Source organism: Talpa occidentalis, unplaced genomic scaffold (genome assembly GCF_014898055.3).
Source record: "Talpa occidentalis isolate TD23 unplaced genomic scaffold, MPIMG_talOcc4v2.1 talOcc4.11, whole genome shotgun sequence".
Classification (NCBI taxonomy): Eukaryota; Metazoa; Chordata; class Mammalia; order Eulipotyphla; family Talpidae; genus Talpa; species Talpa occidentalis.
The window spans coordinates 40271019-40297731 of NW_023601104.1; the positions used below are offsets into that span (position 1 = coordinate 40271019).

The 26713-nt window shown below is 42.8% G+C and overlaps 4 gene segments (V, D, J or C); all 4 read left to right on the top strand.

Moving 5' to 3' along the window:
• Positions 1 to 478: 478 nt before the first annotated feature.
• Positions 479 to 1108, top strand: LOC119238027 (T cell receptor alpha variable 18-like). The segment is given in 2 exon segments: positions 479 to 612; positions 756 to 1108. Coding segments are annotated over 2 exon segments (399 nt in total).
• A 10163-nt stretch (positions 1109 to 11271) lies between these two features.
• LOC129145405 (T cell receptor alpha variable 18-like) lies at positions 11272 to 11794 on the top strand. The segment is given in 2 exon segments: positions 11272 to 11317; positions 11445 to 11794. Coding segments are annotated over 2 exon segments (396 nt in total).
• A 1220-nt stretch (positions 11795 to 13014) lies between these two features.
• LOC119238028 (T cell receptor alpha variable 16-like) lies at positions 13015 to 13533 on the top strand. The segment is given in 2 exon segments: positions 13015 to 13060; positions 13157 to 13533. Coding segments are annotated over 2 exon segments (423 nt in total).
• Positions 13534 to 18625: 5092 nt separating this feature from the next.
• On the top strand, positions 18626 to 19223 carry LOC119238029 (T cell receptor alpha variable 17-like). The segment is given in 2 exon segments: positions 18626 to 18677; positions 18838 to 19223. Coding segments are annotated over 2 exon segments (438 nt in total).
• The last annotated feature ends 7490 nt before the right edge of the window (positions 19224 to 26713 follow it).

Consider the following 26713-nt stretch of genomic DNA (forward strand, 5'->3'; position numbering starts at 1 on the left):
AGGCTCAGGGGACCAGTCCAGAAGACATCTCAGATCATGATTTTTGACACTCAGTATACACTAAGATGCCTAAAACAGCTCACGACGTGGTGTGAACAGACAGGTGCTGAGACTGGGGAGCCTTGCTGGATTCCTAACTCTGCAGCATAAAGAGGGTGTCAGAGGAATCGCCATCGACTCAGCCTCAGGTACCACAGTCCGGTCTACAGAAAAGTGTGTGGTGCTTCCTTCCTGGATCTCTACTGCTCAGTCCCAGACACCCATTTCGCTTTTATGTCCACAACTTAAACTCCATTCCTGGGTCAACACCAAATTCAGAGATGTAAAGCAGACTGCAAGGACAGAAGGGAAACCACAAGAGGGCGCTGTTCCCTGCAGGTGGCGATTTGACACAAATTCATCTCCTTTTTACAGGCTGCTGTGTGCTCTTGCGGGCAGTTTGTCTTGCTTACATATGAACCAAGACGTTCTAGAAGATTCCATCAAAGCATCAGGAACTAGGGAAACGACCCTCTCAACTTGGGTACATTCCTAAACAAAACCTGTTGCTACCCCTTCTGCCAGCCATGCTGTCTACTTCCTGCTCAGGATTGATAATCCTGCTGATGTTAGGTGAGTAGCATTTATTCAAAACTCCAAATGTTCTATTCCTTGGTTGTGGTGTAACATTTAATCTCTGCCAGACCAGACACTATCCCTCTCACAATATAAGAAAGCCTCTGCCAATATAATAAAGCCTTTACCTTTATTTTTAGGAAGGACCAGTGGAGACTCAGTGATGCAGACAGCAGACCCGGTCACCTTCTTCGAGGGCACAGCTCTGACCCTGAACTGCAACTACCAGACCAATTATCCACCTTTCCTTTTCTGGTATGTCCAGCATCCAAACAAAGGACTTGAGTTCCTCCTAAAAAGCTCAACAGAAAGCCCAACGGTGTACAGCAACGGTTTCCAGGCCTCTCATGACAAGGATAAGAAAACCTTCCATCTGGAGAAATCCTCGGTGCAAGTGTCTGACTCGGCTGTGTACTTCTGTGCTCTGAGTGACACAGTGAGGGAGGCTGTGGGGGAAGCTGAGCATAAACCCAGAGGGCGCAGGTGGGGCTGACGGGAGCTCTCTCAGGGGAGGGTGCTCTTTTCCCTTGCCAGTGTTCCAGGCCACAGGCCTCCTCAGAGTCCTCCCAGCTCTTGGGTGACTCAATGAGAGAAGTGCTATAGTATATATCTCTTAATTGAAATAAAATCTTTTTTACACAATAAATACAGATATGACGTCCATAGGATGTGGAAGTTTTACTGAGTCTCTGGTTTTTCTAAGAACACTCATAAACTGTGTCAAAATGAAGAACTCTCAGGGACAAGTTTCTCACTATACACATAAAAAAGCCTCTGTTCTACTTCAGTTTAAGCAGAGTTAGTTTTAGTAGCTTCAAGAATTTCTAGGGCTTTCGAGGTACACCTATGTGGTGAAGCTGAGAGTGAAGAAAAAGTGACTTAGCATTATCCCCACTACTAGTGTTGAAAATATTGAAGAACAGTAGCATTTAAAACTTTGGTGAGGGGGCGTCCCTGGTGGCACAGCAGTTGAGTGCTGGGTTGTGAAGCTGCTCGCAGCCTCTGCAGCGCCGGTTCCATCCCCGGCTGCTGGGCGAGGGTCCCACATGGCACACAGACCTCTCCTGCCACCAGCTACTCCCCTCAGCAGTGTACTTCGTCAGTCTGCCTGTTCTGCTCCCTGCTCTGGCTCTGGTGAATTCTCTCACCCTCCCGCGCTTCTGACTGTACCCAGTGCTTGTGTAAATAAATAAATAAATAAATCTTTAAAAAAATAAATAAAATATATTAAATCTTATCTTCATTTTGAATTTATTTTTGTAACATATTAAGGTAGAGGTTCAAATTTATTTGTTGATCTCTAAATGACTCACCATTCATGAGGATACCTTTTATTGAATATACCATCTTTCCTCATTTTTATTATAACTAAATTTCCATAATTTATTTGTATATTTAGACTTTTTATTCTATTCCATTAATCTATTATCTGGACCAGTCCAGAAACATGCCTTTTCTCTTAATAAGCATTACACTTTGTTGCATTAACGGTAGAGGAAATTCCTCTCAATTCTGAGAAACTCGGGGCTTCCTTACCTGCAGTTATCTGCAGCATCAGATTTGGCCTCTAGAGGAAGATGCTACACAAATTGAACTTGGTAGGAAGCCAGAAAGCAACCAGCCTTTGAGGAAAAGCTCTTGCTTTACTTGTGAGCCAACTCCCTTTCCAAGGTGTGAGCGTCCCTGCAGCTGACTGGACCCAGGACGACCCTTCGATTTCCCTTGGACATGAAGCCTGGCCTCATCTTCTTGCTAGTGCTCATACTCACCCTTGGTGAGTAAAGTCTCTTTTTATCCTTTCTATGTTGTTCTGATTAAGAATCAGCCTGAAGAAATATTCCCTCCGTCTGATCCTGAATTGGTGTTGCAGGTGGAACAGGAGCCCAGACAGTGACTCAGCCCCGGGACCTCATCTCTGTCCTTTCAGGGACCCCTGTGCGGCTTGTGTGCAGCTACTCATATTCTGGGAGCCCTTATCTCCTCTGGTATGTCCAGTACCCCAAACAACCTCTCCAGTTTCTTCTGAATCACCTCTCAGGGAAGACTGACAAAGGTTTTATGGTCAAGCATGACAAGGGCACGACTTCCTTCCATCTGGAGAAAGAGTCAGCCCAGGAGGAAGACTCAGCCACATACTTCTGCGCCCTGAGTGCTACAGTGACTGGGTGTGCAGGCGAAGTGCAGCTCAAACCCCGTACTCCCAGGAAGTCTGTGATTCTTGGCCCCAGTGGGGTGTTCTTTCTCTAGAGACTGACATTGAGTTTAGATCCAGTACCAGCAGGTGTCAGTTAGCTGTAGATTAACCTCAAAAATTATCCAAGAAAATTCTCATTATTACTGTCTAAATTAGTTTTAAAAACAGTAAGTATATTTTTCTGTCCAGTAGTACCGAGAAAATACCTTTGAAATAAAAACGAGATTGCACAGCATAAAAATATTATTTCCCTGGTTCAGAGGACCTCTCAGCTCTCAAAAGTGCAGACCCCTCTCTAGCTGCTCCGCCACCCAGAGTACCCAATGTGCTCATCACCTCAAATCCAAGCACAGGTCCTTAGAAGGATGACACAGTTTTATGATGTGACAGTTCATCTTCTTGCATCTAACACCTTTCCTCTCATGCACTTCATGGATGCCTGTGATCTCAACTGTAGTCCAGTGAGGAGTGAAAAATAAACCCAGTAACTTGAACAAGGGAAGTTTAATGTAGAATTATTAGATAATAATAGGAAATCAGCTACTATTTATGGTGGAAAAGAACTCAAAAAATACAGGAATGGCCTATGTAGGGAAAACTCTTGTGTAAGCCAGAATTTCCAAGTAAATGACAAGCCTGTGATTCAGACCTCCTTGGGGAGGGTGTGGCTGTAGCCTGTGGAATGGTGGAGAAGTGTGTTGAGGGGCCAGCGGAAAGGATTGGCCAGGAGGAAAACATCTGTCAAGTTTCCAAAATTTATAGGAAGCTAATAAAGGCGTGCTGCTGAACTTGCTTGGGGTAGTTGTGAAACTGCCAAGAGAAAATCGGGGCTGTCTCTGAACCTTGCTGGGGGTGTCACTGTGTGTCCCACAGGCTGGGCAAACATTGTAGAAACATGTGAAAACGTTCTAAAACCAGAAGAGAAGACTCTTGTTCCTGCAGTATCCTTCCAGTTCCATCAACAGAGGAGTTGTCATGCCAGCTGGCAAAGGAGAAATGTTTCCAGGGTGCAGGACCAATATGGCAAATAGGGCAGTGATCCTTCTCTGAACACTTAACCCAATAGGGAAAGGAAACAAGAGGAACTTTTAAATACAGTGATAGGCACCAGGAAAATAAACACATTGTATAGTTGTTAGAAGGGTGGTGGTAGGGTGGTGGCCGTGGTGCTGAGAATGTAGCTCCCAAATCAATTTTACCTAACCTTTAAGACTATTCTGAGTCCACAAGATAGACTCAATAAAGGAACGTTAAATAAATTCAAGTAAGAATAACTGTAAAAAGTAGCGATCCTTTTGTAAGGGCCTTTCTGTATTAACATGACTTCATTGCCTTCTTCAGGAAACTCTGTCAAGTTAGTTAACTTAAGCAAGTGTTATTCTCATGTGGCCAAATGGCTGCTTGATCAGGATAACCTATTTGCTTAATGGAAAAAGTATTTTTCTCAAAAAACTTACCTAGGAACTTTGCCATATTTTTATCTACCAATCTTAAACTTTTATATAATAAGCCTTGCTGATTCAAAGTGGCTCTTTTCATTGAAATATACACACACCTTCAACAACTTAAGAAAACAGAAGCCCATATAACTGCCCCTGTCTAATTTAATCTTTCTTTTTTAAATTTAATCTTTTTTTTTGACATACTATTAATGTAAAATGTACAACCATAAAACTTAAAAAAATTAAGAGAAATTCTTTGGAACCTAGCGGTAGGTTAAGCGTTCTTGGCCACGATACCGAAAACACAATCTATAAAAGTAAAAAAAAATTGACTTCATCAAAATTAAAATCTTTGACACTGTGAGATACTTGTTTAAGAGAGGATTAAAGGCAACCTTCCAATGTAGAGAAAATATTTGTAAATTACATATCCAACAAAGGTCTTATATCTAGAAGAAATAATAAAACTCTTCAATCTACTAAAAACAAACACACAAACAAAACCAAACAATCTAATTAGAAAAAGAATGGACATTTCACCAGAGAGGAAATATGGATGGAAAATAAGCACATGAAAATATTTTTAACACAATTACCCATGAAGAGAATGCAAATCAAAACTACAATGGGCTATCACTGTGAACATGTTAGAACAGCTAAGATACAATATAATAATAAAACCAAATGTTGGCAAGTATGTGAAGAAATTGTAATCATACATTATTGGTGGAAGTGAACATCGTACAGACACTGTGGAAAAAGTTTGGGAATTTGACTTAAAAATAAACATGCAGTCATCACATGATGAGAGAAAACATAAAAATTGTGAAAGTTGAATAAGGCTTATGGTCGAGTTACCATTATCAGATTCCTGGTTTTCATGTTGTAAACAATGGAGGAAGCTATCCAACAAGTACGTAGGGCTCTACAAATTATTTTAGCAACTCTTCAGGAGTAGTTTCAAAATAATTAAAAATTTCTGATTCTTTGCTATCACCACCATTTTTATCTGGAAAATCATGAAGATTTGAGAGGATGTCAAGTCCATGTTAGTAGGTGCAACATTTCAAAAATTCTAGTTGACTTGTTTTGATAGTCATCCACCCCAATGGTCTTCTAGAATCATCTTCTAGCACTCTCTAATGAGTAGATTGTTCTGGGCAACAATCCCTTCCCTTCTGCTTCCATGCCTTCCTTCCTTCCCCTCTCCTCATTCCCCCCACCATTTGCCCACAGAATATTTTAAATTTAATTTTTGAAAACTCAACTTAAGGGATTTTTGTTTTTCCTCTTGTTTGTTCAGCATCAGAAGCCATCTTCTTGTAACAACTTTTGAGTCACAAACAATGTCAGGTTCTGCTCTAAGTAGCATTTATTGTTATCGATAAATTTTGGTAACTCTAAAGAGGTGGTGTTATAATTACTCATCACTGAAACTTTACAGTCAAAAGAGTCTAGGCACCCAGGACATAAACAGGCCCTGGATGGAGAGAGCTAAATTTGACTTCAGTGGCCTGATTGCAAAGCTCGTTCTCCTTTTGTACCTCTCTGCCTCTTTCCAAGGAAATTGAAAATATCAGGTACTCATTGTTTCCAGGTGAATACTAGGACTATATTTTGAGATAGGGTCTTTAAAAAGATGATTCAATTAACATGGAGTCTTTGGTGACCCTGAATCCAAAGACCAGTGTTTTTAAAGAAGAAGCGATTAGAATATGCCTCCACATGCATAAGGGATGACCCTGCGTGGACACAACAAGCAGGAAGCCATCTGTAAGCCACAGAGAAGGACTGCTGAGACTTTGGTCTTGGATTAAGAGATTCTGGAACTGTGAGAAAATAAAATTTTTTGTTGTTTAAGCCACTAGCCAATATTATTTTTTTGGGCAGCCCTAGATACTAATACATTCATCCATCCACCCTGCTGTGCAGAGAAGTGTGTGTATGTTATTTAAGGCTCTATCAACCAGATGCGTCCTGCTTAAACCTTGACTCAGGAGTTACTTATTAAAAAAAAAAAAAGAATGATGGGCAATAACTGCAAGATTGTACTTTCCAGGCATCAGGAGCAGTGGAGTTGAGCTGCATATAGTGTCCTCTCCTACTACCTTCTAAGGCACAACCTGTAGTATTTGGAGAGCAAAAGGGAATCCAGTGCTGTATTCTGAGGAGAAGTTCTGGAGACTGATTTTCTGAATTGTTTCTGACTCACAAGCTCAGAGTCCAGGTCTCTGATTTTACTGGAGATTCTCAGGCAAACCCAGGATTAGTCAACTTGTTCCTTTTCTACTAATTCAGCCAGAGTCAGTTTCTGTTGCTCAAAAATAAGAAACCAAACTCAAATATAAATCTCATGCCAGTATTAGACAAATATGGAAGAAAAAGGAAGATCATAGCTAAATCAATGGAGCTTATATATATATATATATATCATAGATATATCATAGATATATCGATACAGAATCAATAGGCATTCTACAGATACTGGGCACCAACATTCTTTTTAAATTAACTTCGCACCTGAATTAAATTGTTCCATCTCTAGGTTGCAACTGTAGTTCAATAAATGCAGAGAATGGAGCAGCTTTGTCATGTCTTCACCTTTGCAGAGCCCTGCAAAGGTTTCTGTTGACAGGATGATGTGGTGCCACAAGGGGGCAGTGTCTCCCCTCACACTAGCCTGTGTATTAATGCATAGGCCTGAGCTTGCCTCTTATTGGCTTGGTGAGAATAGAGACTTTCTGGGATCAAGGGGGACTAGAGAAATGCGCCCAGTAAAGAAAGCCAGCTCTTTAGACAGAGGAACCAGGTTGCATCTCAGGCTCTAGCCCAGAGTCTTTTGTGATCCCCATAAGGAAGAAGAATGAAGAAACTCCCGGGAGTGTCATTGGTGATTCTGTGGCTTCATCTGGCCAGTGAGTTGGGGCTGTTGGTGATGGGAACAGGGAGATCACGGTTCAGAGCCCACAGGACTAAAGGGCTAGGTCTTGCTGTTAATTTGGAAATGTACAGGAATAGTATGGAAGGAGAGTCAAAGTGCAATGTCCTTGTGTTTCTGCCTAGGGGTGAGCAGCCAAAAAGGACAACAGAGTCTCCAGACCCTGAGCATCCAGGAAGGTGAAAATGCCACTGTGAACTGCAGTTATGAAGCGACTATAACCAGGTTGCATTGGTACAGGCAAGATTCAGGGAGAGGCCTTACCCACCTAATTTCGATATTTTCAAGTAAGAAAAAGGAAGAAGATGGGAGACTTCAAGTCACGCTTGACACCACCAAGAAAAGCAGTTCCCTGCTCATCCTGGCCGCCCGGGCTGCAGACTCTGCTGCTTACTTCTGCGCTGTGGATGCACAGTGCTCCCCAGGCACCTGCAGCCACGACACAAACCACCAGAGCTGCCTTTTAGCGGCCTCCTCCGTGGGCTGGGTTGGTGGCTATGTCTTCTCATGAGGGAGCATCCACGGCACCTGGCAGCAAGAAAGGGAGAGCCTCTCCAATTTGTGAATTTTGTGGAAGTACTTTTTGTAGGGGTACCATTGACTGGGGTTAAAAACTAAGCCCCCAGTTCTGGCCCAGTGGGCAGGTTTGGGAGGCTTGAATGGATAAGGCTGCCTGGGGGCACGGCCATGAGACAGATCTCCATGACGAGGAAAAGGAGCCCAGCTCCAGGCATGCAGAAGCAGAGGCCAGAAGATGTCTCTGTGTCAAAGGCCAGCCCCTGAGGCCAGCTATCCCAGCAGATAACCGGTGCCAACTGGTGCCCCAAATTAGAAAGCTGTGAAACAGTGTAGAGCCTCAGCTCCTCCTTCATGCAGACTTCCCTCATCTCGCCTGCTGCTTCCCGCAGGCGCGTATCCCAAAAAATCCTCCTTTTCTGTTCTCCACTCTACCTCTGGTGAATTCTTTCACCTCCGTGTCTCCAGCTTCACCCCAATATTTCTCCCTGCTCTACCTTGGATAGGGCAGAGAGGCGGAACAGGACACGGCCAAGCCAGGCCCAGTTCTCCCAGCTCTGGCCGCCAGGCCCCACTATCGGGACAGCGCCTTCCCTCTCCTCTCTTGAACTGCAGGGCTGGGACTGATGAGCCCAAAGATCCTTTGAGCTCTAATTTTATCAGGAAAGTAAATAAGACACTAGAGGAAGATGAGAAAGGACATCCCAATATTGGAAGAGCTCACATGTAGCTTGTGTCGCCCCTCAAAGGGAAGCTGGGCCTGAGATGCATGAGATGATCTATGCCTTCCGCTGATTCTGGTGCCGGAAACCATATAGTCACGAGGCAGTAGAATGAGAAAGGGTCTTAGGATTCCTTCCACCAAACTTCTCACTGGTAGCCGAGGAGCAGAGACTCTGTAACACTGGGGACAAAGACCCAGAGCCTTGGCTCGTTAGAGACAGATCTGAATCTGACTCTGTCATTGACTTGTGTCATTTCCAAGCCTCAGTTTCTCCATGATTGAAATGTAAACTTAAAAGGAAGTCATAATGTTTTCTTTACTCACATGAGAGACGTATGTATGTTCTTCTCTGCCAGACCCTGAATTGTTGTTTTGTGAAAGAGGGCTCTTCTATTGCCAAATACATAACAGTTTTCCACCCACTTATTCTTGGATGATGTCGTGCCAGAAAATAAATACCAATATAGTTTTATTAATACCATTTCGATATGACTGAACATGTGTTTGTAGAGAAAACTAGGGCATTTGTATTCTTGTGGGTGTTTGGTGAGGAAGGTGGGGTTGGGGCAGGGAAAGGCTCAGCAGGGGGTGGTTCCCACATGCTGACACCCCCTGCATCATCACCTAGAGCTCCTTTGAAGCTCTCGATTATTAGGCTCTACCTCAGTTTATTCAATCAGTCTCTGATGATGCCATGAATTTATATTTTTAGTGAATATAATTTCTGTTAGCTAAAGATTGGTTGATTTTCATGTTACAGGAAACTCAAATTATGCTTTTTAACAAGGCAGAGTGTATTTCTGTCACAGAAAGAAGCTGTATCATGTACAAGCCCGGGCTGGCATGTGCAGGTCTCATCACGTTATGAGGGAAAGAGGATTTTCCCTACATGCTGCCTCTCATCCTTAAGGTATCACTTATTTTTATACCTTCAAAAAAATGATGACATTCATTTGCTTTATATACCTCCCAAGCAGAAAGAAAGAGGAAGTTAAAGGGCAAACAGGTACATGCCGGCTGAGTCAATCATTTCCAGAAATTCCACCCTACAGCTTATATCTCATTCTCCAGAATGTTTGTCCATCTGTGAGGGAGACAGCATACCGAGAATGCTTTTTATTTGAGCATGTTATCACCCACATGAAATCGGAGATCCATTGGTAAGAAATAGGAGCACATGGACATTCTAATGCTTGCAACTACCTATTTCTGCCGTTCTTCTATTGAGGATGTATTAAGACTCATATATATTTTTAAATTTATTTTCATTTTTGAAATATCATCCAATCTGCTCACAGTTATATTGAGTTTACCTCTTAAAAGTCTTCTGGAAGCTGTCACACCCCCCACAGCCCAATTCTCCTCCACCAGCCTAATTAAAAATTCACTGTAACGCCTTGCTCCATGGCTCCCAGCACGCTTGACCCAGCCCATTCCTCCTCAGCTAGTCCGTTTTATGACAGTCGCTGTGCAAATTTGACCGTGTCAATCACTGAATCCCATTAGCTCCTAGAATGAAGAAAAATGTTTTAATAAGGTCTACAAAACTGCATAAATTAGGATCTTGCTATGTGTCCAGTTTTGTTCCACAATATGCTTTTATCTCCCCTCCTTCCCCCACTTTCATGAAAAGATACTTGTACCTACCAGGCAGGCTCACTTACTCACTTATTCATTCTTCATATATTTTTTGAACAACTACTAGGAGAGTTAAAGGTCTCTATATTTTGCGAGATTGACTACAGAGACTAATAAGGATAAGTTTCTGATCTCAGGATCATGAGGCCTTGTTTGAAAAATAGGATGCCCTATGATTCTAATATGATGCAATGTGATCACGCTACACACACTTCCATACAGACAAGGTCATACAAAGAGCCGAGTGAGCGCTCTCACAAGGAGGCCGTGTGTATATTGGTTCTTGAAGAAGGACTAGACATCACCTAGTTAAAGGTAGGGGAGAGAAGAGAGAGTAGAGGGGCTCATCATCTGGCTCAGGGGACCAGTGAGGGAATATGTCCAGAAGACATCACAGATCATGATTTTTTTTTAATTTATTTTTTTATTTTTTTAAGATTCATTTATTTATAAAAGCACTGCGTACAGTCAGAAGCAAGGGAGGGTGACAGAATTCACCAGAGCCAGAGCGGAGAGTAGAGCAGGCCTACTGAGGAAGTACACTGCTGAGGGGAGCAGCTGGCGTGGCAGGAGAGGTCTGCGCACCAGGTGGGGGATTGAAATGGCGCTACAGAGGCTACTGGCAGTTTCGCAACCCAGCGCTCAACCACTGCGCCACTGGGGAGGCCTCAGATCATGATTCTTGACACTCAGTATACCCTAAGATGCCTAAAACCGGCTCACGACGTGGTGTGAACAGACAGGTGCTGAGACTGGGAAGCCTTGCTGGATTCCTAATCTGCAACATAAAGAGGGTGTCAGAGGAATCGCCACCTACTCAGCCTCAGGTACCACAGTCCGGTCTACAGAAAAGTGTGTGGTGCTTCCTTCCTGGATCCCTACTGCTCAGTCCCAGACACCCATTTCGTTTCTATATCCACAACTTAAACTCCATTCCTGGGTCAACACCAAATTCAGAGATGTAAAGCCGACTGCAAGGACAGAAGGGAAACCACAAGAGGGCGCTGTTCCCTGCAGGTGGCGATTTGACACAATTCATCTCCTTTTTACAGCCTGCTGTGTGCTTTTGCAGGGCAGTTTGTCTTGCTTGACATATGAACCAAGACGTTCTAGAAGATTCCATCAAAGCATCAGGAACTAGGGAAACGACCCTCTCAACTTGGGTACATTCCTAAACAAAACCTGTGCTCCCTTTCTGCCAGCCATGCTGTCTGCTTCCTGCTCAGGATTGATAATCCTGCTGATGTTAGGTGAGTAGCATTTATTCAAAACTCCAAATGTTCTATTCCTTGGTTTGTGGTAACCTGTAATCTCTGCCAGAGCAGACACTATCCCTCTCACACTGCCATATAATAAAGCCTTTACTTTTATTTTCAGGAAGGACCAATGGAGACTCAGTGAACCAGACAGTAGGCCCGGTCACCCTCTTCGAGGGCAAAGGTCTCACCCTGAACTGCAACTACGAGACCAGCTACACAGCTTATGTTTTCTGGTATGTCCAGCGTCCAAACAAAGGGCTTGAGATCCTCTTAAAAAGCTCAACAGAAAGCCTTAAGGACAGCAGTGGTTTCCAGGCCTCTCATGACAAGGATAAGAAAACCTTCCATCTGCAGAAATCCTCGGTGCAAGTGTCTGACTCGGCTGTGTACTTCTGTGCTCTGAGTCACACAGTGAGGGAGGCTGTTGGAGAAGCTGAGCATAAACCCAGAGGGCGCAGGTGGGGCTGAGGGGAGCTCTCTCAGGGGAGAGTGCTCTTTCCCCAGCCAGTGTTCCGGGCCACAGGCCTCCTCAGAGTCGTCCCAGCTCTTGGGTGACTCAATGAGAAAAGTGCTATAGTATATATCTCTTAATTTAAATAAATTTTTTTTGCACAATAAATTCAGGCATGACGTCTATAGGATGTGGAAGTTTTACTGAGTCTCTGGTTTTTCTTAGAACATTCATAAATTGTGCCCAAATGAAAAACTCTCAGGGACAAGTTTCTCACTATATACATAAAAAAGCCTCAGCTCTACTTTAGTTTAAGCAGAGTTAGTTTTAGTAGGTTCAAGAGTTTCTAGGACATTCGAGGTAAACCTATGTGGTGAAGCTAAGAGTGAAGAAATAGTGACTTGGCATTATCCCCACTACTAGTGTTGAAAGTATTGAAGAACAACAGCATTTAAAACTTTGGTGGGGGGGCCTCTCCGGTGGCGCAGCCGTTGAGCGCTGGGTTGTGAAGCTGCCCACAGCCTCTGTGTTGGTTCAATCCCCAGCTGCCAGCGAGGGTCCCACATGGCGCACAGACCTATCCTGCCACCCGCTGCTCCCCTCAGCAGTGTATTTTGTCAGTCTGCCTGTTCTGCTCCCCGCTCTGGCTCTGGTGAATTCTCTCACCTTCCTGCGCTTCTGACTGTACCCAGTACTTGTGTATATAAATAATCTTTAAAAAAAGTAAAATAAATATATTAAATCTTATCTTCATTTTGAATTTATTTTTGTAACATATTAAGGTAGAGGTTCAAATTTATTTGTTGATCTCTAAATGACTCACCATTCATGAAGATACCTTTTATTGAATATACCATCTTTCCTCATTTTTATTATAACTAAATTTCCATAAATTATTTGTATATTTAGACTTTTTATTCTATTCCATTAATCTATCTTCTGGACCAGGCCAGAAAGATGCCTTTTCTCTTAATAAGCATTACACTCTGTTGCATTAACGGTAGAGGAAATCCCTCTCAATTCTGAGAAGCTTGGGGCTTCCTGACCTGCAGTTATCTGCAGCATCAGATTTGGCCTCTAGAGGAAGATGCTACACAAATTGAACTTGGTAGGAAGCCAGAAAGCAACCAGCCTTTGAGGAAAAGCTTTTGCTTTACTTGTGAGCCAACTCCCTCACCAGGTGTGAGCGTCCCTGCAGCTGACAGTACCCAGGACGACCCTTCGATTTCCCTCAGACATGAAGCCTGGCCTCATCTTCTTGCTAGTGCTCATACTCACCCTCGGTGAGTAAAGTCTCTTTTGATCCTTTCTATGGTGTTCTTATTAAGAATCAGCCTGAAGAAATATTCCCTCCGTCTGATCCTGAACTGGTGTTGCAGGTGGAACAGGAGCCCAGACAGTGACTCAGCCCCCGGACCTCATCTCTGTCCTTGCAGGGACCCCCGTGCGGCTTGAGTGCAACTACTCATATTCTGGGAGCCCTTATCTCTTCTGGTATGTCCAATACCCCAAACAAACCCTCCAGGTTCTCATGAATCACCTCTCAGGGAAGAATGACAAAGGTTTTACGGCCAAGCATGACAAGGGTACGACTTCCTTCCATCTGGAGAAAGCGTCAGCCCAGGAGGAAGACTCAGCCACGTACTTCTGCGCCCTGAGTGCCACAGTGACTGGGTGTGCAGGTGAAGCGCAGCTTAAACCCCACGCTCCCAGGAAGTCTGTGATTCTTGGCCCCAGTGGGGCATTCTTTCTCTAGAGACTGACACTGAGTTTAGATCCAGTACCAGCAGTCGTCAGTTAGCTGTAGATTAACCTCAAAAATTATCCAAGAAAATTCTCATTATTACTGTCTAAATTAGTTTTAAAAACAGTAAGTATATTTTTCTGTCCACTAGTATCTAGAAAATACCTTTGAAATGAAAACGAGATTGCATAGCATAAAAATATTATTTCCTAGATTCAGAGGACCTCCCAGGCTCTCAAAAGTGCAGACTCCTCTCCAGCTCCTCTTCACCCATAGAACCCAATATGCTCATCACCTCACATCCAAGCACAGGTCCTTGAAAGGACAGTACAGTTTTATGATGTGACAGTTCATCTTCCTGCATCTAACACCTTTCCTCTCGTGCCCTTCATGGATGCCTGTGACCTCAATTGTAGTCCAGTGAGGAGGAAAAAAACCCAGTAACTTGAACAAGGGAAGTTTAATGTAGAATTATTAGATAATAATAGGAAATCAGCTACTACTTATGGTGGAAAAGAACTCTAAAAATACAGGAACAGCCTATGTAGGCAAAACTCTAGTTTAAGCCAGAATTTCCAAGTAAATGACACATGGTAATATGTACCTCCCTGGCCTACTAAGCCTGTGATTCAAACCTCCTTGGGGAGGGTGTGGCTGTAGCCTATGGGATGGTGGAGAAGTGTGTTGAGGTGCCAGGGGAAAGGATTGGCCAGCAGGAAAATATCTACCAAGTTTCCAGCATTTGTAGAAAGCTGGTAAAGGGGTGCTGCTGAAGTTGCTTGGGGCAGTTGGGAAACTGCCAAGAAAACACCTGTGGGGCTGTCTCTGAGTTTTGCTGGGGGTGTGATTGTGTATCCCACAGGCTGACCAAACATTGTAGAAACATGTGAAAACCTTCCAGAACCTGAAGAGAAGACTCTTGTTCCTGCAGTGTCCTCCCAGTTCCATCAACTGAGGAGTTGTCATGCCAGCTGGCAAAGGTGAAATGTTTCTAGGGTCCAGGACCAATATGGGCAGTGATCCTTCTCTGAACACTTAACCCAATAGGAAAAGGAACAAGATGAACTTTAAAATGCTGTAACAGGAACCAGGAAAATAAACACATTGTGTAGTTGCTAGAAGGGTGGTGGTGTGGTGGTGGCGGTGGTGGTGAGAATGTAGCTCCAAATCAGTTTTACCTAACCTTTAAGACTATTCTGAGTCCAGAAGATAAACTCAATAAAGGAACGTTAAATAAATTCAAGTAAGAATAACTGTAAAAATTAGCGATCCTTTTGTAAGGACCCTTCTGTATTAACATGATTTCGCTGCCTTCTTCAGGAAACTCAGGAAAGTTAATTTAGTTAAGCAAGCGGTATTCTCATGTGGCCAAATAGCTGCTTGATCAGGATAACCTATTTGCTTAATGGAAAAAATAATTTTCTCATTAAAACTTACCTCAAGACCTTTGCCAAATTATTATCTACCAATCTTAAACTTTTATATAAGCCTTGCTAATCCAAACTGACTCTTTTCCCTGAAATATACACACACTTTCAACATCTTAAAAACAAAAAAGCCCCTATACCTGCCCCTGTCTAATTTAATCTTTTTTTTTAAAGATTTATTTATTTATGCATACTAGAGTGGGGTACGGGCTAGAGATGTGGGGTGGGGGTTGGGGGGATTCACCAGAGACAGAGTGGGGAACAGAACAGGCAGACTGACTGAAATACACTGCTGAGGGGAGCAGAGGGCGAGTCAGGAGAGGTCTGCCGCACCATGTGTCTTGCTCTCTGGCTGGCCGGGAATTGAACTTGTGCTGCAGAGGCTGCGGATTGCTTCATAGTGCGGTGCCTAACCTCTTGCGCCACCAAGGAGGCCCTAATTTAATCTTTTTTTGACATACTATTAATGTAAAATGTGCAACCATAAAACTTAAAAAAAAATTAGGAGAAATTCTTTGGGACCTAGAGGTAGGTTAAAAGTTCTTGGACACGACACCAAAAACACAATCTATAAAAGTAATAAAAATTCTACCTCATCAAAATTAAAATCTTTGGCACTATCAGATACTCCTTTAAGAGAGGATTAAAAGGCAACTTTCCGATGTAGAGAAAATATTTGTAAATTACATATCCAACGAAGGTCTTTATATCTGGAATAAATAATAAAACTCTTCAATCTACTAAAAACAAACAAACAAAACCAAACAAACTGGGCCTCCCCTGGTGGCTCAGCAGTTGAGTGCTGGGCTGCAAAGTTGCCCGCAGCCTCTGTAGCACTGGTTCGATCCTGGGCCTCAGGGTGAGGTTCCCACATGGCGTGCAGACATCTCCTGTCACGCCCGCTGCTCCCCTCAGCAGTGTATTTCCTCAGTCTGGCTGTTCTGTTCCCCATTTTGGCTCTGGTGAATCCTCTCACCCTCCCGCGCTTCTGACTGTACCCAGTGCTTGTATAAATAAATAAATAAATCTTTAAAAAAAAAGGTTTACAAAACAAAAAAAAAACAAAAAACAAAACCAAACAATCTAATTGGAAAAAGAATGGACGTTTCACCAGAGAGGAAATATGGATGGAAAAGAAGCAAATGAAATTATTTTTAACATAATTACCCATGAAGAAAATGCAAATCAAAACTATGAATCACTGTGGGTTATCACTGTGAACATGTTCGAACAGCTAAGATACAAATTAATGATAAAAACTAAAGTGTTGTTGACTTATTTTGAAAGTCATCCAACCCAAATGGTCTCCTAGAATCATCTCCTGGCACTCCCTAATGGATACATTGCTCTGGGCAACAATCCCTTCCCTTCTGCTTCCATACCTTCCTTCCTTCCCCTCCCCATTGCCCCACCCCCCCCCCAGCCCCATTTGCACAGGAATATTTAAAATTTAATTTTTGAAAACTCAACCTAAGGGATTTTTGTTTTTCTTCCTGTTTGTTCAGCATCAGAAGCCATCTTCTTGTAACCACTTTTGAGTCATAAACAAAAATGTCAGGCTCTGCTCTAAGTAGCATTTATTGTTATTGATAAATTTTGGCAATTCTAAAGAGGTAGTGTTATTATTGCTCATCACTGAAACTTTAGAGTCAAGAGAGTCTAGGCACCCAGGACATAAACAGCCCCGGATAGAGAGAGCTGAATTTGACCTCAGTGGCCTGATTGCAAAGCTCGTTCTCCTCTTGTACCCCTCTGCCTCTTGCCATGGAAATTGAAAATATCAGGTACTCATTGTTGTCAGGTGAATACTAGGACTATATTTGGAGACAGGGTCTTTAAAGAGGTGACTCAATGAACATGGAGTCTTTGGTGACCCTTAATCCAAAGACCAGTGTTTTAAAGAAGAGGCGATTAGGATATGTCTCCACATGCGTAAGGGATGACCCTGTGCGGACACAGCAAGAAGGCAGCCATCTGTAAGCCACAGAGAGGGACTGCTGAGACTTCCGTCTTGGAGTATCAGATTCTGATTTTGTGAGAAAATAAATTTTTGTTGTTTAAGCCACCGGCCAATAGTATTTTGTTTGGGCAGCCCTAGCAAACTAATATACTCATACATCCACCCTGCTTTGCAGAGAGGGTTGTATACGATATTTAGATTCTATCAACCAGATGCGTCCTGCTTAAACCTTGACTCAGGAGTTACTTATTAAAAAAAATAAATAAAAAGAATCATGGTTATTAACTGCAAGATTGTAGTTTCCAGGCAGCAGGAACAGTGGAGTTGGAGCTGCATACAGTGTCCTCTCCTACTAGCTTCTAAGGCACAACCTGTAGTATTTGGAGCGCAAAAGGGAATCCAGTGCTGTATTCTGAGGAGCAGTTCTGGAGACTGATTTTCTGAATTGTTCCTGGCTCACAAGCTCAGAGTCCAGGTCTCTGATTTTACTGGAGATTCTCAGGCAAACCCAGGATTAGTCAACTTGTTCCTTTTCTACTAATTCAACCAGAGTCAGTTTCTGTTGCTCAAAAATAAGAAACCAAACTCAAATATAATCTCATGCCAGTATTAGGCAAATATGGAAGAAAATGAAGATCATAGCTAAATCAATGGAGCTTATATATATATATATATATATATATATATATATATATATATCAATACATATCATAGATGTTATAGGACAGGGAGAGGGGCAGCCCAAACCCCGCAAACCTGCCTATTCTAAATGGGTTTTGCCATTCGCCGCATCAACACAAAACATAGGAGACTTTAATGGGAAGGAACTTTAATAAAACTAGGAAACAATACAGGTAAGGCAAAGAGTTTAGTTTCTAAATGAAGCATCCAGAGTTACCCGTCCCCTCGTGGGTAAAAGTCCATCCAAATGGGATTGGCCCAGAACAAGGCCCCAAAGCCTGCTACAAGTCTAAAGCATCTTCCAGTGGGGACCCACAGAAAAGGGTCACAAACAACCGGACAAGCCCGGAAGGAAAAGAGCAAAATCAACATCAAGATAAAAGCTGCCATGGTCACCTCCCCACGGGTCTCACCCACATCTGTGTCACCCCGTCCACGACCAAAAGACAAGTGCAGTTTCTTCATATGTCTCTAGGCTCCACGCGCCTCCTCCAGGTCTCCTGGCTCCATCCTGCTTCCTTCCTCAGTCTCTTCTGCAGCTTTTCCTCTTCCTGCTCAGCTCCACCCTCCCTTGGGCGGGGTAGGGAAACTCCCCCTTTCCTGGGGACCACCCTGTTACATAGATATAGATATATCAATATAGAATCAATAGGCATTCTACTGATACTGGGCACCAACATTCTTTTTAAATTAACTTCGTACCTGAATTAAATTTTTCCATCTCTAGGTTGCAACTGTAGTTCAATAAATGCAGAGAATGGAGCAGCTTTGTCATGTCTTCACCTTTGCAGAGCCCTTTCCAGTGACAGGATGATGTGGCGCCACAAGGGGGCAGTGTGTCCCCTCACACTAGCCTGTGTATTAAAGCAAAGGCCTGAGTTTGCCTCTTATTGGCTTGGGGAGAATAGAGACTTTCTAGGATCAAGGGGGATTGGAGAAATGCACCCAGTAAAGAAAGCAGCTCTTTAGACAGAGGAGCCAGGTTGCATCTCAGGCTCCAGCCCAGAGTCTTTTGTGATCCCCATAAGGAAGAAGAATGAAGAAACTCCCGGGAGTGTCTTTGGTGATTCTGTGGCTTCATCTGGCCAGTGAGTTGGGGCTGTTGGTGATGGGAACAGGAAGATCATGGTTCAGAGTCCACAGGACTAAAGGGCTAGGTCTTGCTGTTAATTTGGAAATGTACAGGAATAGTATGGAAGGAGAGTCAAAGTGCAATGACTGACTCAAAATCCTTGTGTTTCTGCCTAGGGGTGAGCAGCCAAAAAGGACAACAGAGTCTCCAGACCCTGAGCATCCAGGAAGGTGAAAATGCCACTGTGAACTGCAGTTATGAAGTGACTATAACCAACTTGCAGTGGTACAGGCAAGATTCAGGGAGAGGCCTTACCCACCTAATTTCAATATTTTCAAATAAGAAAAAGGAAGAAGACGGGAGACTTCAAGTCACGCTTGACACCGCCAAAAAAAGCAGTTCCCTGCTCATCCCGGCCGCCCGGGCTGCAGACTCTGCTGCTTACTTCTGCGCTGTGGACGCACAGTGCTCCCCAGGCACCTGCAGCCACGACACAAACCACCAGAGCTGCCTTTTAGCGGCCCCCTCCGTGGGCTGGGTTGGTGGTTATGTCTTCCCATGAGGGAGCATCCACGGCGCCTGGCAGCAAGAAAGGGAGAGCCTCTCCAATTTGTGAATTTTGTGGAAGTACTTTTTGTAGGGGTACCATTGACTGAGGTTAAAAACTAAGCCCCCAGTTCTGGCCCAGTGGGCAGGTTTGGGAGGCTTGAATGGATAAGGGAATGGATAAGGCTGCCTGGGGGCATGGCCTTGAGACAGATCTCCATGACCAGGAAAAGGAGCCCAGCTCCAGGCATGCAGAAGCAGAGGCCAGAAGATGTCTCTGTGTCAAAGGCTAGCCCCTGAGGCCAGCTATCCCAGCAGATAACAGGTGCCAACTGGTGCCCTAATTAGAAAGCTGTGAAACAGTGTAGAGCCTCAGCTCCTCCTTCATGCAGACTTCCCTCATCTCGCCTGCTGCTTCCCGCAGCCGCGTATCCCAAAAAAATCCTCCTTTTCTGTTCTCCACTCTGCCTCTGGTGAATTCTTTCACCTCCGTGTCTCCAGCTTCACCCCGATATTTCTCCCTGCTCTACCTTGGACAGGGCAGAGAGGCGGAACAGGACACGGCCAAGCCAGGCCCAGTTCTCCCAGCTCTGGCCGCCAGGCCCCACTATCGGGACAGCGCCTTCCCTCTCCTCTCTTGAACTGCAGGGCTGGGACTGATGAGCCCAAAGATCCTTCTCGCTCTAATTTTATCAGGAAAGTAAATAAGACACTAGAGGAAGATGAGAAAGGACATCCCAATATTGGAAGAGCTCACGTGTAGCTTGTGTCGCCCCTCAAAGGGAAGCTGGGCCTGAGATGCATGAGATGATCTATGCCTTCCGCTGATTCTGGTGCCGGAAACCATATAGTCACGAGGCAGTAGAATGAGAAAGGGTCTTAGGATTCCTTCCACCAAACTTCTCACTGGTAGCCGAGGAGCAGAGACTCTGTTACACTGGAGACAAAGATTTAAAGCCTTGGCTCATTAGAGACAGATCTGAATCTGACTCTGTCATTGACTTGGCGTGTCATTTCCAAGCCTCAGTTTCTCCATGATTGAAATGTAAACTTAAAAGGAAGTCATAATATTTTCTTCACTCACATGAGAGACGTATATATGTTGTTCACTGCTAGATCCTGAAATGTTGTTTTGTGAAAGAGGACACTTCTATTGCCAAATATGTAACAGTTTTCCACCCATTTATTCTTGGATGATGTCGTGCAAGAAAATAAACACCAATATAATTTTATTAATACCATTTTGATATGACTGAACCTGTGTTTGTAGAGAAAACTAGGGCATTTGTATTCTTGTGGGTGTTTGGTGAGGAAGGTGGGGGTGGGGCAGGGAAAGGTTCAGCAGGGGGTGGTTCCCACATGCTGACACCCCCTGCATCATCACCTAGAGCTCCTTTGAAGCTCTGGATTATTAGGCTCTATCTCAGTTTACTCAATCAGTCTCTGATGATGCCATGAATTTATATTTTTAGTGAATATAATTTCTGTTAGTTAGTTAAAGACTGGCTTATTTTCATGTTACAGGAAACTCAAATTATGTTTTTTAACAAGGCAGAGTGTATTTCTCTCACAGAAAGAAGCTGTATCACGTACAAGGCAGGGCTGACATGTGCAGGTCTCATCACGTTATGAGGGAAAGAGGATTTTCCCCACGTACTGCCTCTCTTCCTTAAGGTGTCACTTATTTTTATACCTTCAAAAAAATGCTGAGATTCATTTGCTTTATATACCTCCCAAGCAGAAAGAAAGAGAAAGTTAAAGGGCAAACAGGTACATGCTGGCTGAGTCAATCATTTCCAGAAATTCCACCCTACAGCTTATATCTCATTCTCCAGAATGTTTGTCCATCTGCGAGGGAAACAGGATATCAAGAATGCTTTTTATTTGAGCATGTTATCACCCACATGAAATTGGAGCTCCATTGGTAAGAAATAGGAGCACATGGATATTCTAACGGTTGCAACTAGCTATTTCTGCCATTCTTCTGTTGAGGATTTATTAAGACTCACATATATTTTTAAATTTATATTCATTTTTGAAGTATCATGTCCAATCTACCTCAGTTATATTGAGTTTACCTCTTAAAAGTCTTCTGGAAGCTGTCACACCTCACAGCCCAATTCACCTCCACCAGCCTAATTAAAAATTCACCTTAACGCTTTGCTCCATGGCTCCCAACATGCTTGACCCAGCCCATTGCTCCTCAGCTAGTCCGTTATATGATAGTCGCGGTGCAAATTTGGCTGTGTCAATCACTGAATCCCATTAGCTCCTAGAATGAAGAAAAATGTTTTAATAAGGTCTACAAAACTGCATAAATTAGGATCTTGCTATGTGTCCAGTTTTGTTCCACAATATGCTTTTATCTCCCCTCCTTCCCCCACTTTCATAAAAAGATACTTGTATGTACCAGGCAGACTCACTTATTCACTTATTCATTCTTCATATATTTTTTGAACAACTACTATGAGAGTTAAAGTTCTCTATATTTTGAGATATTGACTACAGAGACTAATAAGGATAAGTTTCTGATCTCAGGATCATGAGGCCTTGTTTGAAAAATAGGATGCCCGTGATTCTAATATAATGCTATGTGATCACGCTACACACACTTTCATGCAGACAAGGTCATACAAAGAGCCGAGTGAGCGCTCTCACAAGGAGGCCGTGTGTATATTGGTTCTTGAAGAAGGACTAGAGATCACCTAGTCAAAGGTAGGGGAGAGAAGAGAGAGCAGAGGGGCTCATCCTCTGACTCAGGGGACCAGTGAGGGAATTTGTCCAGAAGACATCTGAGATCATGATTTTTGACACTCAGTATACCTTAAGATGCCTAAAACCAGCTCACGACGTGGTGTGAACAGACAGGTGCTGAGACTGGGGAGCCTTGCTGGATTCCTAATCTGCAGCATAAAGAGGCCTGCCACCGACTCAGCCTCAGGTACCACAGTCCGGTCTACAGAAAAGTGTGTGGTGCTTCCTTCCTGGATCCCTACTGCTCAGTCCCAGACACCCATTTCGCTTCTATGTCCACAACTTAAACTCCATTCCTGGGTCAACACCAAATTCAGAGATGTAAAGCAGACTACAAGGACAGAAGGGAAACCACAAGAGGGCGCTGTTCCCTGCAGGTGGCGATTTGACACAAATTCATCTCCTTTTTACAGCCTGCTGTGTGCTCTTGCAGGGCAGTTTGTCTTGCTTAACATATTAACCAAGACGTTCTAGAAGATTCCATCAAAGCATCAGGAACTAGGGAAACGACCCTCTCAACTTGGGTACATTCCTAAACAAAACCTGTTGCTACCTTTCTGCCAGCCATGCTTTCTGCTTCCTGCTCAAGATTGATAATCCTGCTGATGTTAGGTGAGTAGCATTTATTCAAAACTCCAAATGTTCTATTCCTTGGTTTGGGGTAACCTGTAATCTCTGCCATACCAGACTCTATCCCTCTCACAATATAATAAAACCTCTGCCAATATAATAAAGCCTTTACCTTTATTTTTAGGAAGGACCAGTGGAGACTCAGTGATCCAGACAGCCGACCCAGTCACCTTCTTCGAGGGCACAGCTCTGACCCTGAACTGCAACTACCAGACCGGCCTTTCACCGTTCCTTTTCTGGTATGTCCAGCGTCCAAACAAAGGACTTGAATTCCTCCTAAAAAGCTCAACAGAAAGCCCAACGGTGTACAGCAGTGGTTTCCAGGCCTTTCATGACAAGAATAACAAAACCTTCCACCTGAAGAAATTCTTGGTGCAAGTGTCTGACTCGGCTGTGTACTTCTGTGCTCTGAGTGACACGGTGTGGGAGGCTGTGGGGGAAACTGTGCACAAACCCAGAGGGTGCAGGTGGGCTGAGAAGAGCTCTCTCAGGGAAGGGTGCTCTTTCCCCTCGCCAGTGTTCCAGGCCACAGCCTCCTCAGAGCCCTCCCAGCTCTTGGGTGGCTCAATGAGAGAAGTGCTATAGTATATATCTCTTAATTGAAATAAAATCTTTTTTACACAATAAATACACATATGAGGTCTATAGGATGTGGAAGTTTTATTGAGTCTCTGTTTTTCTAAGCACATTCGCTATATACGTAAAAAAGCCTCATCTGTACTTTAGTTTAAGCAGAGTTAGTTTTCGTAGTTTCAAGAATTTCTAGGGCTTTTGAGGTAAACCTATGTGGTGAAGCTAAGAGTGAAGAAAACGTGACTTGGCTTTATCCCCACTACTAGTGTTGAAAATATTGAAGAACAACAGCATTTAAAACTTTGGTGAGGCTGGTCTATTGTAGATACATGTTCTCATGGATCTGCTAGAGAGGTGGAACAGAGGGCGCAGGATTTAAGAGTGCAGAGTTTAGTGACTAGATGGAAGAGACAAAGGCCAATGGAGATTGACCTTTGCTGGTGTTTTTACTAGGATTTCTATTGCTTTAAAAAAATGCTTTGGTTACAAATTTGTGTGTTTTTTAAGGTTCTTTGTATTCCAATTTCCACCATAATTAATGTGTATGGTTTGACAAAGCAGGAACATTTTCGGAAATACACATATTGAGCTATGACAGTAATTCCTATACTTAAGCACAGAATAGAAATTTCTGGATTTTTATACACACACATACACACAAAATATATGTACACATATATATGATGCATGTATGTTTTTCCCTACTCTTACTTATCACGGTACACACACTTGACAGACTTGGTGAATCTGGAGGCGAGATGTGAAATCATTAAAAACAAAATATTTCTCATGCAACGTCTATTGGATTATTTTATTGGATTCCATGACTAGCAAGGCAGAAACAAAGACTGAGACTAAAAATTTTGCGTCCATTTTAGAGAGTCAAAACTCCATGGTTACTTTCCTCTTAGTTCTCTTGGGAGAGAAAGAGGTATATGAAAAACCAAAAGTTGCATAACTCAGTGCAGTCATGATAAATTGTGTTGTATAAAAAAACTTACATTTCCCATCACAGAAGAATTAATTGAACATGATTTAATTTTAACACCCTTTATTCCCAGTCTGATGAGTTATAATTAGATAAAACAAGTGCTCAGAACCTAGCATTTCCCACCTGACAGGAAGCACGTGATACGAGCCAGGTAGACTTGTCCTATATCTGCTAACTCTGTTTCCTGTATGGGGGTAGAAGCCTCACACGGCCCAGTGATTTTGCCTGTACCTCTTGAGCACAGGGTAGAGAATTGAGATCTGGAGTTGAGATAGAACAGAGGACACTTGATTCAAGGAAGAACAACCAACATGCTGATCACCAACATGCTGAGGGCAGCCTTAGCTGCTGTCTGTCTTGGTAAGGAGGGCCAAACTCAGGACGGAAGCTCCTCCTGGTTCCCAAGGTTGTGGGGAAGAGCAGGTCTCCACTGTTTGATCAGACTTAAAAATAAGGAGGGTTAAGGGACAATGTAACGGGAGTCCTGGGTCCTCAGCCACTTTATGCGTCATGGGTACAAATAAGAGATCGGTCTTTCTTTTCTCTTTCTTGCAGGATCCAGCATGACCCAGAAAGTAACTCAAGCCCAGTCTCCAATTTCTGTGGTGGAGAAGGAGGTAGCAACCTTGAGCTGTGACTATGAAGTTAATAGTTATAATTATTATTTATTCTGGTACAAACAAACACCAGATGGGAAAATGATTTTCCTTATTTATCAAGAGGCTTATAATGAGCAAGGGAAAACGAAGGATCGGTATTCTCTGACCTTCCAGAAAGCTGCCAATTCCATCAACCTCACCATCACAGCCTTGCAGCTGGGGGACTCAGCAGTGTATTTCTGTGCTCTGAGAGATACCACAGTGATGTGGGTGCTTTTGGGGGCCTCACAAAAACCTCAGCATGACTAGGGCCCTTGAAGGGGACACTCCATCACAGACAGGAAGAGGCAGGGCTTGTCAGCACAGCTGGGGACTTGGTAAGGAAATCTTAGTTCAGTTCATAAGGAATGTCTGTATGGTGCATTCATTAAAAACATAGGTATCTTCTTTTTTTAGACTACATTAAGGTAGAATATGTAGCACATTAAAAGTTATGGAACAAAAGAGAGCAACAAGAAAATCTATTAATCTTGTGTTGGTTTTACTGAGGTGGGAAATGATCTAATTATCTTTAGACCAAATAGGTGATTATGTTGATGAGTTTTTAAATCTTCAGACACATTCATTTTTATACCTTTTTTATGTGAGTACTTTCATTTACTTTTAATAAAAATGTCTTTCATTGATAGTGTCATTACTCAATGATGAGAATGAATTATTTAAGCTAGAATTTTCCCCATAATTATACTAATGACTTCATGCACAATAGAATAGATTTGAAATGATTCTCAAACTACCTCTCTTGGGCTACTTTCTTTTGGTGACATGGTTATGATTTTTAATCTTTATGTATTTATTTTTTAATTATACCATCTTGACCTATTTATTTCTAAACTTAATTTTCATACTTTAAAATTATACAGTGACAGGGCCTCCCCTGGTAATGCAGTGGTTGAGCACTGGGTTGTGAGGCTGCCCGCAGCCTCTGCAGTGCCAGTTTGGTCCCCGGCCACTGGCAAGGGTCCCAAAAAAAAAAAAAAAAAAGCCTTTAAAATTATACAGTGACATTCCTTCTTGTAAAATATCTAGTCATATTTATTTTTTCCCAGTTTGAGAAACTTAAGCATAATTTATTCATCAATTCAGAGATATGATGAGGTACTACTCAGCTATAAAAAGGACAAAATCTTCCCACTTGGGACAACATGGATGGACCTGGGATTTAAAAAAAAAAATCATTGGATGAAGAAATGTAGGTGGAAGAATCAATGAATCAAGACTGACAATGAACTGATAATTGGTGAAACTGAGTGATGGGTACCTGGGACTTCACTATTCCATACTATTTACCTTTGTATACATTTGAAGTTATCCTTGATACAGTAAAATGCAAAATTGTCTAGATTTAAATACTGTCATCTCCATGGCAGTATGACTTTTTACTTATTCTTTATCTGTGCTTCAGCTTCTTCCTGTTTACATATTTATATATTTATATTAATACAATAATATAATACAATAATATAACATTTATATTTATATTAATACATTTACATATTTGTATACATATATAGTCTATACTATATATTTTTACACACATGAAGCTGAACTTCAAGTACTGTCACTGTATTCAAAGTTGCTTTATTATACTGTTGGTGAGAAAAACATGAATTTCAGTGGACAATGAATGAAAGGATGTTATTCAAGAATGTGGTTTCCATGGACAGACCACCGACCTTAAGTGAGGACTGAGCGTATGTATTATACAATTAAGTTACATAAACACAAACATATGTATGTAGTTTTGCAGATGTACCTGGCATGGCACCTTGACACAGCAGGGGTCCAATCCATGATGACTATGATTAATGTCATGGGCAGAGTTGGCTTTAGGGCCTGCGTCAGACTTTCAATCATACACTCTTTTCATAGCACCAAGCTGCTGCTTGACATGTTTTT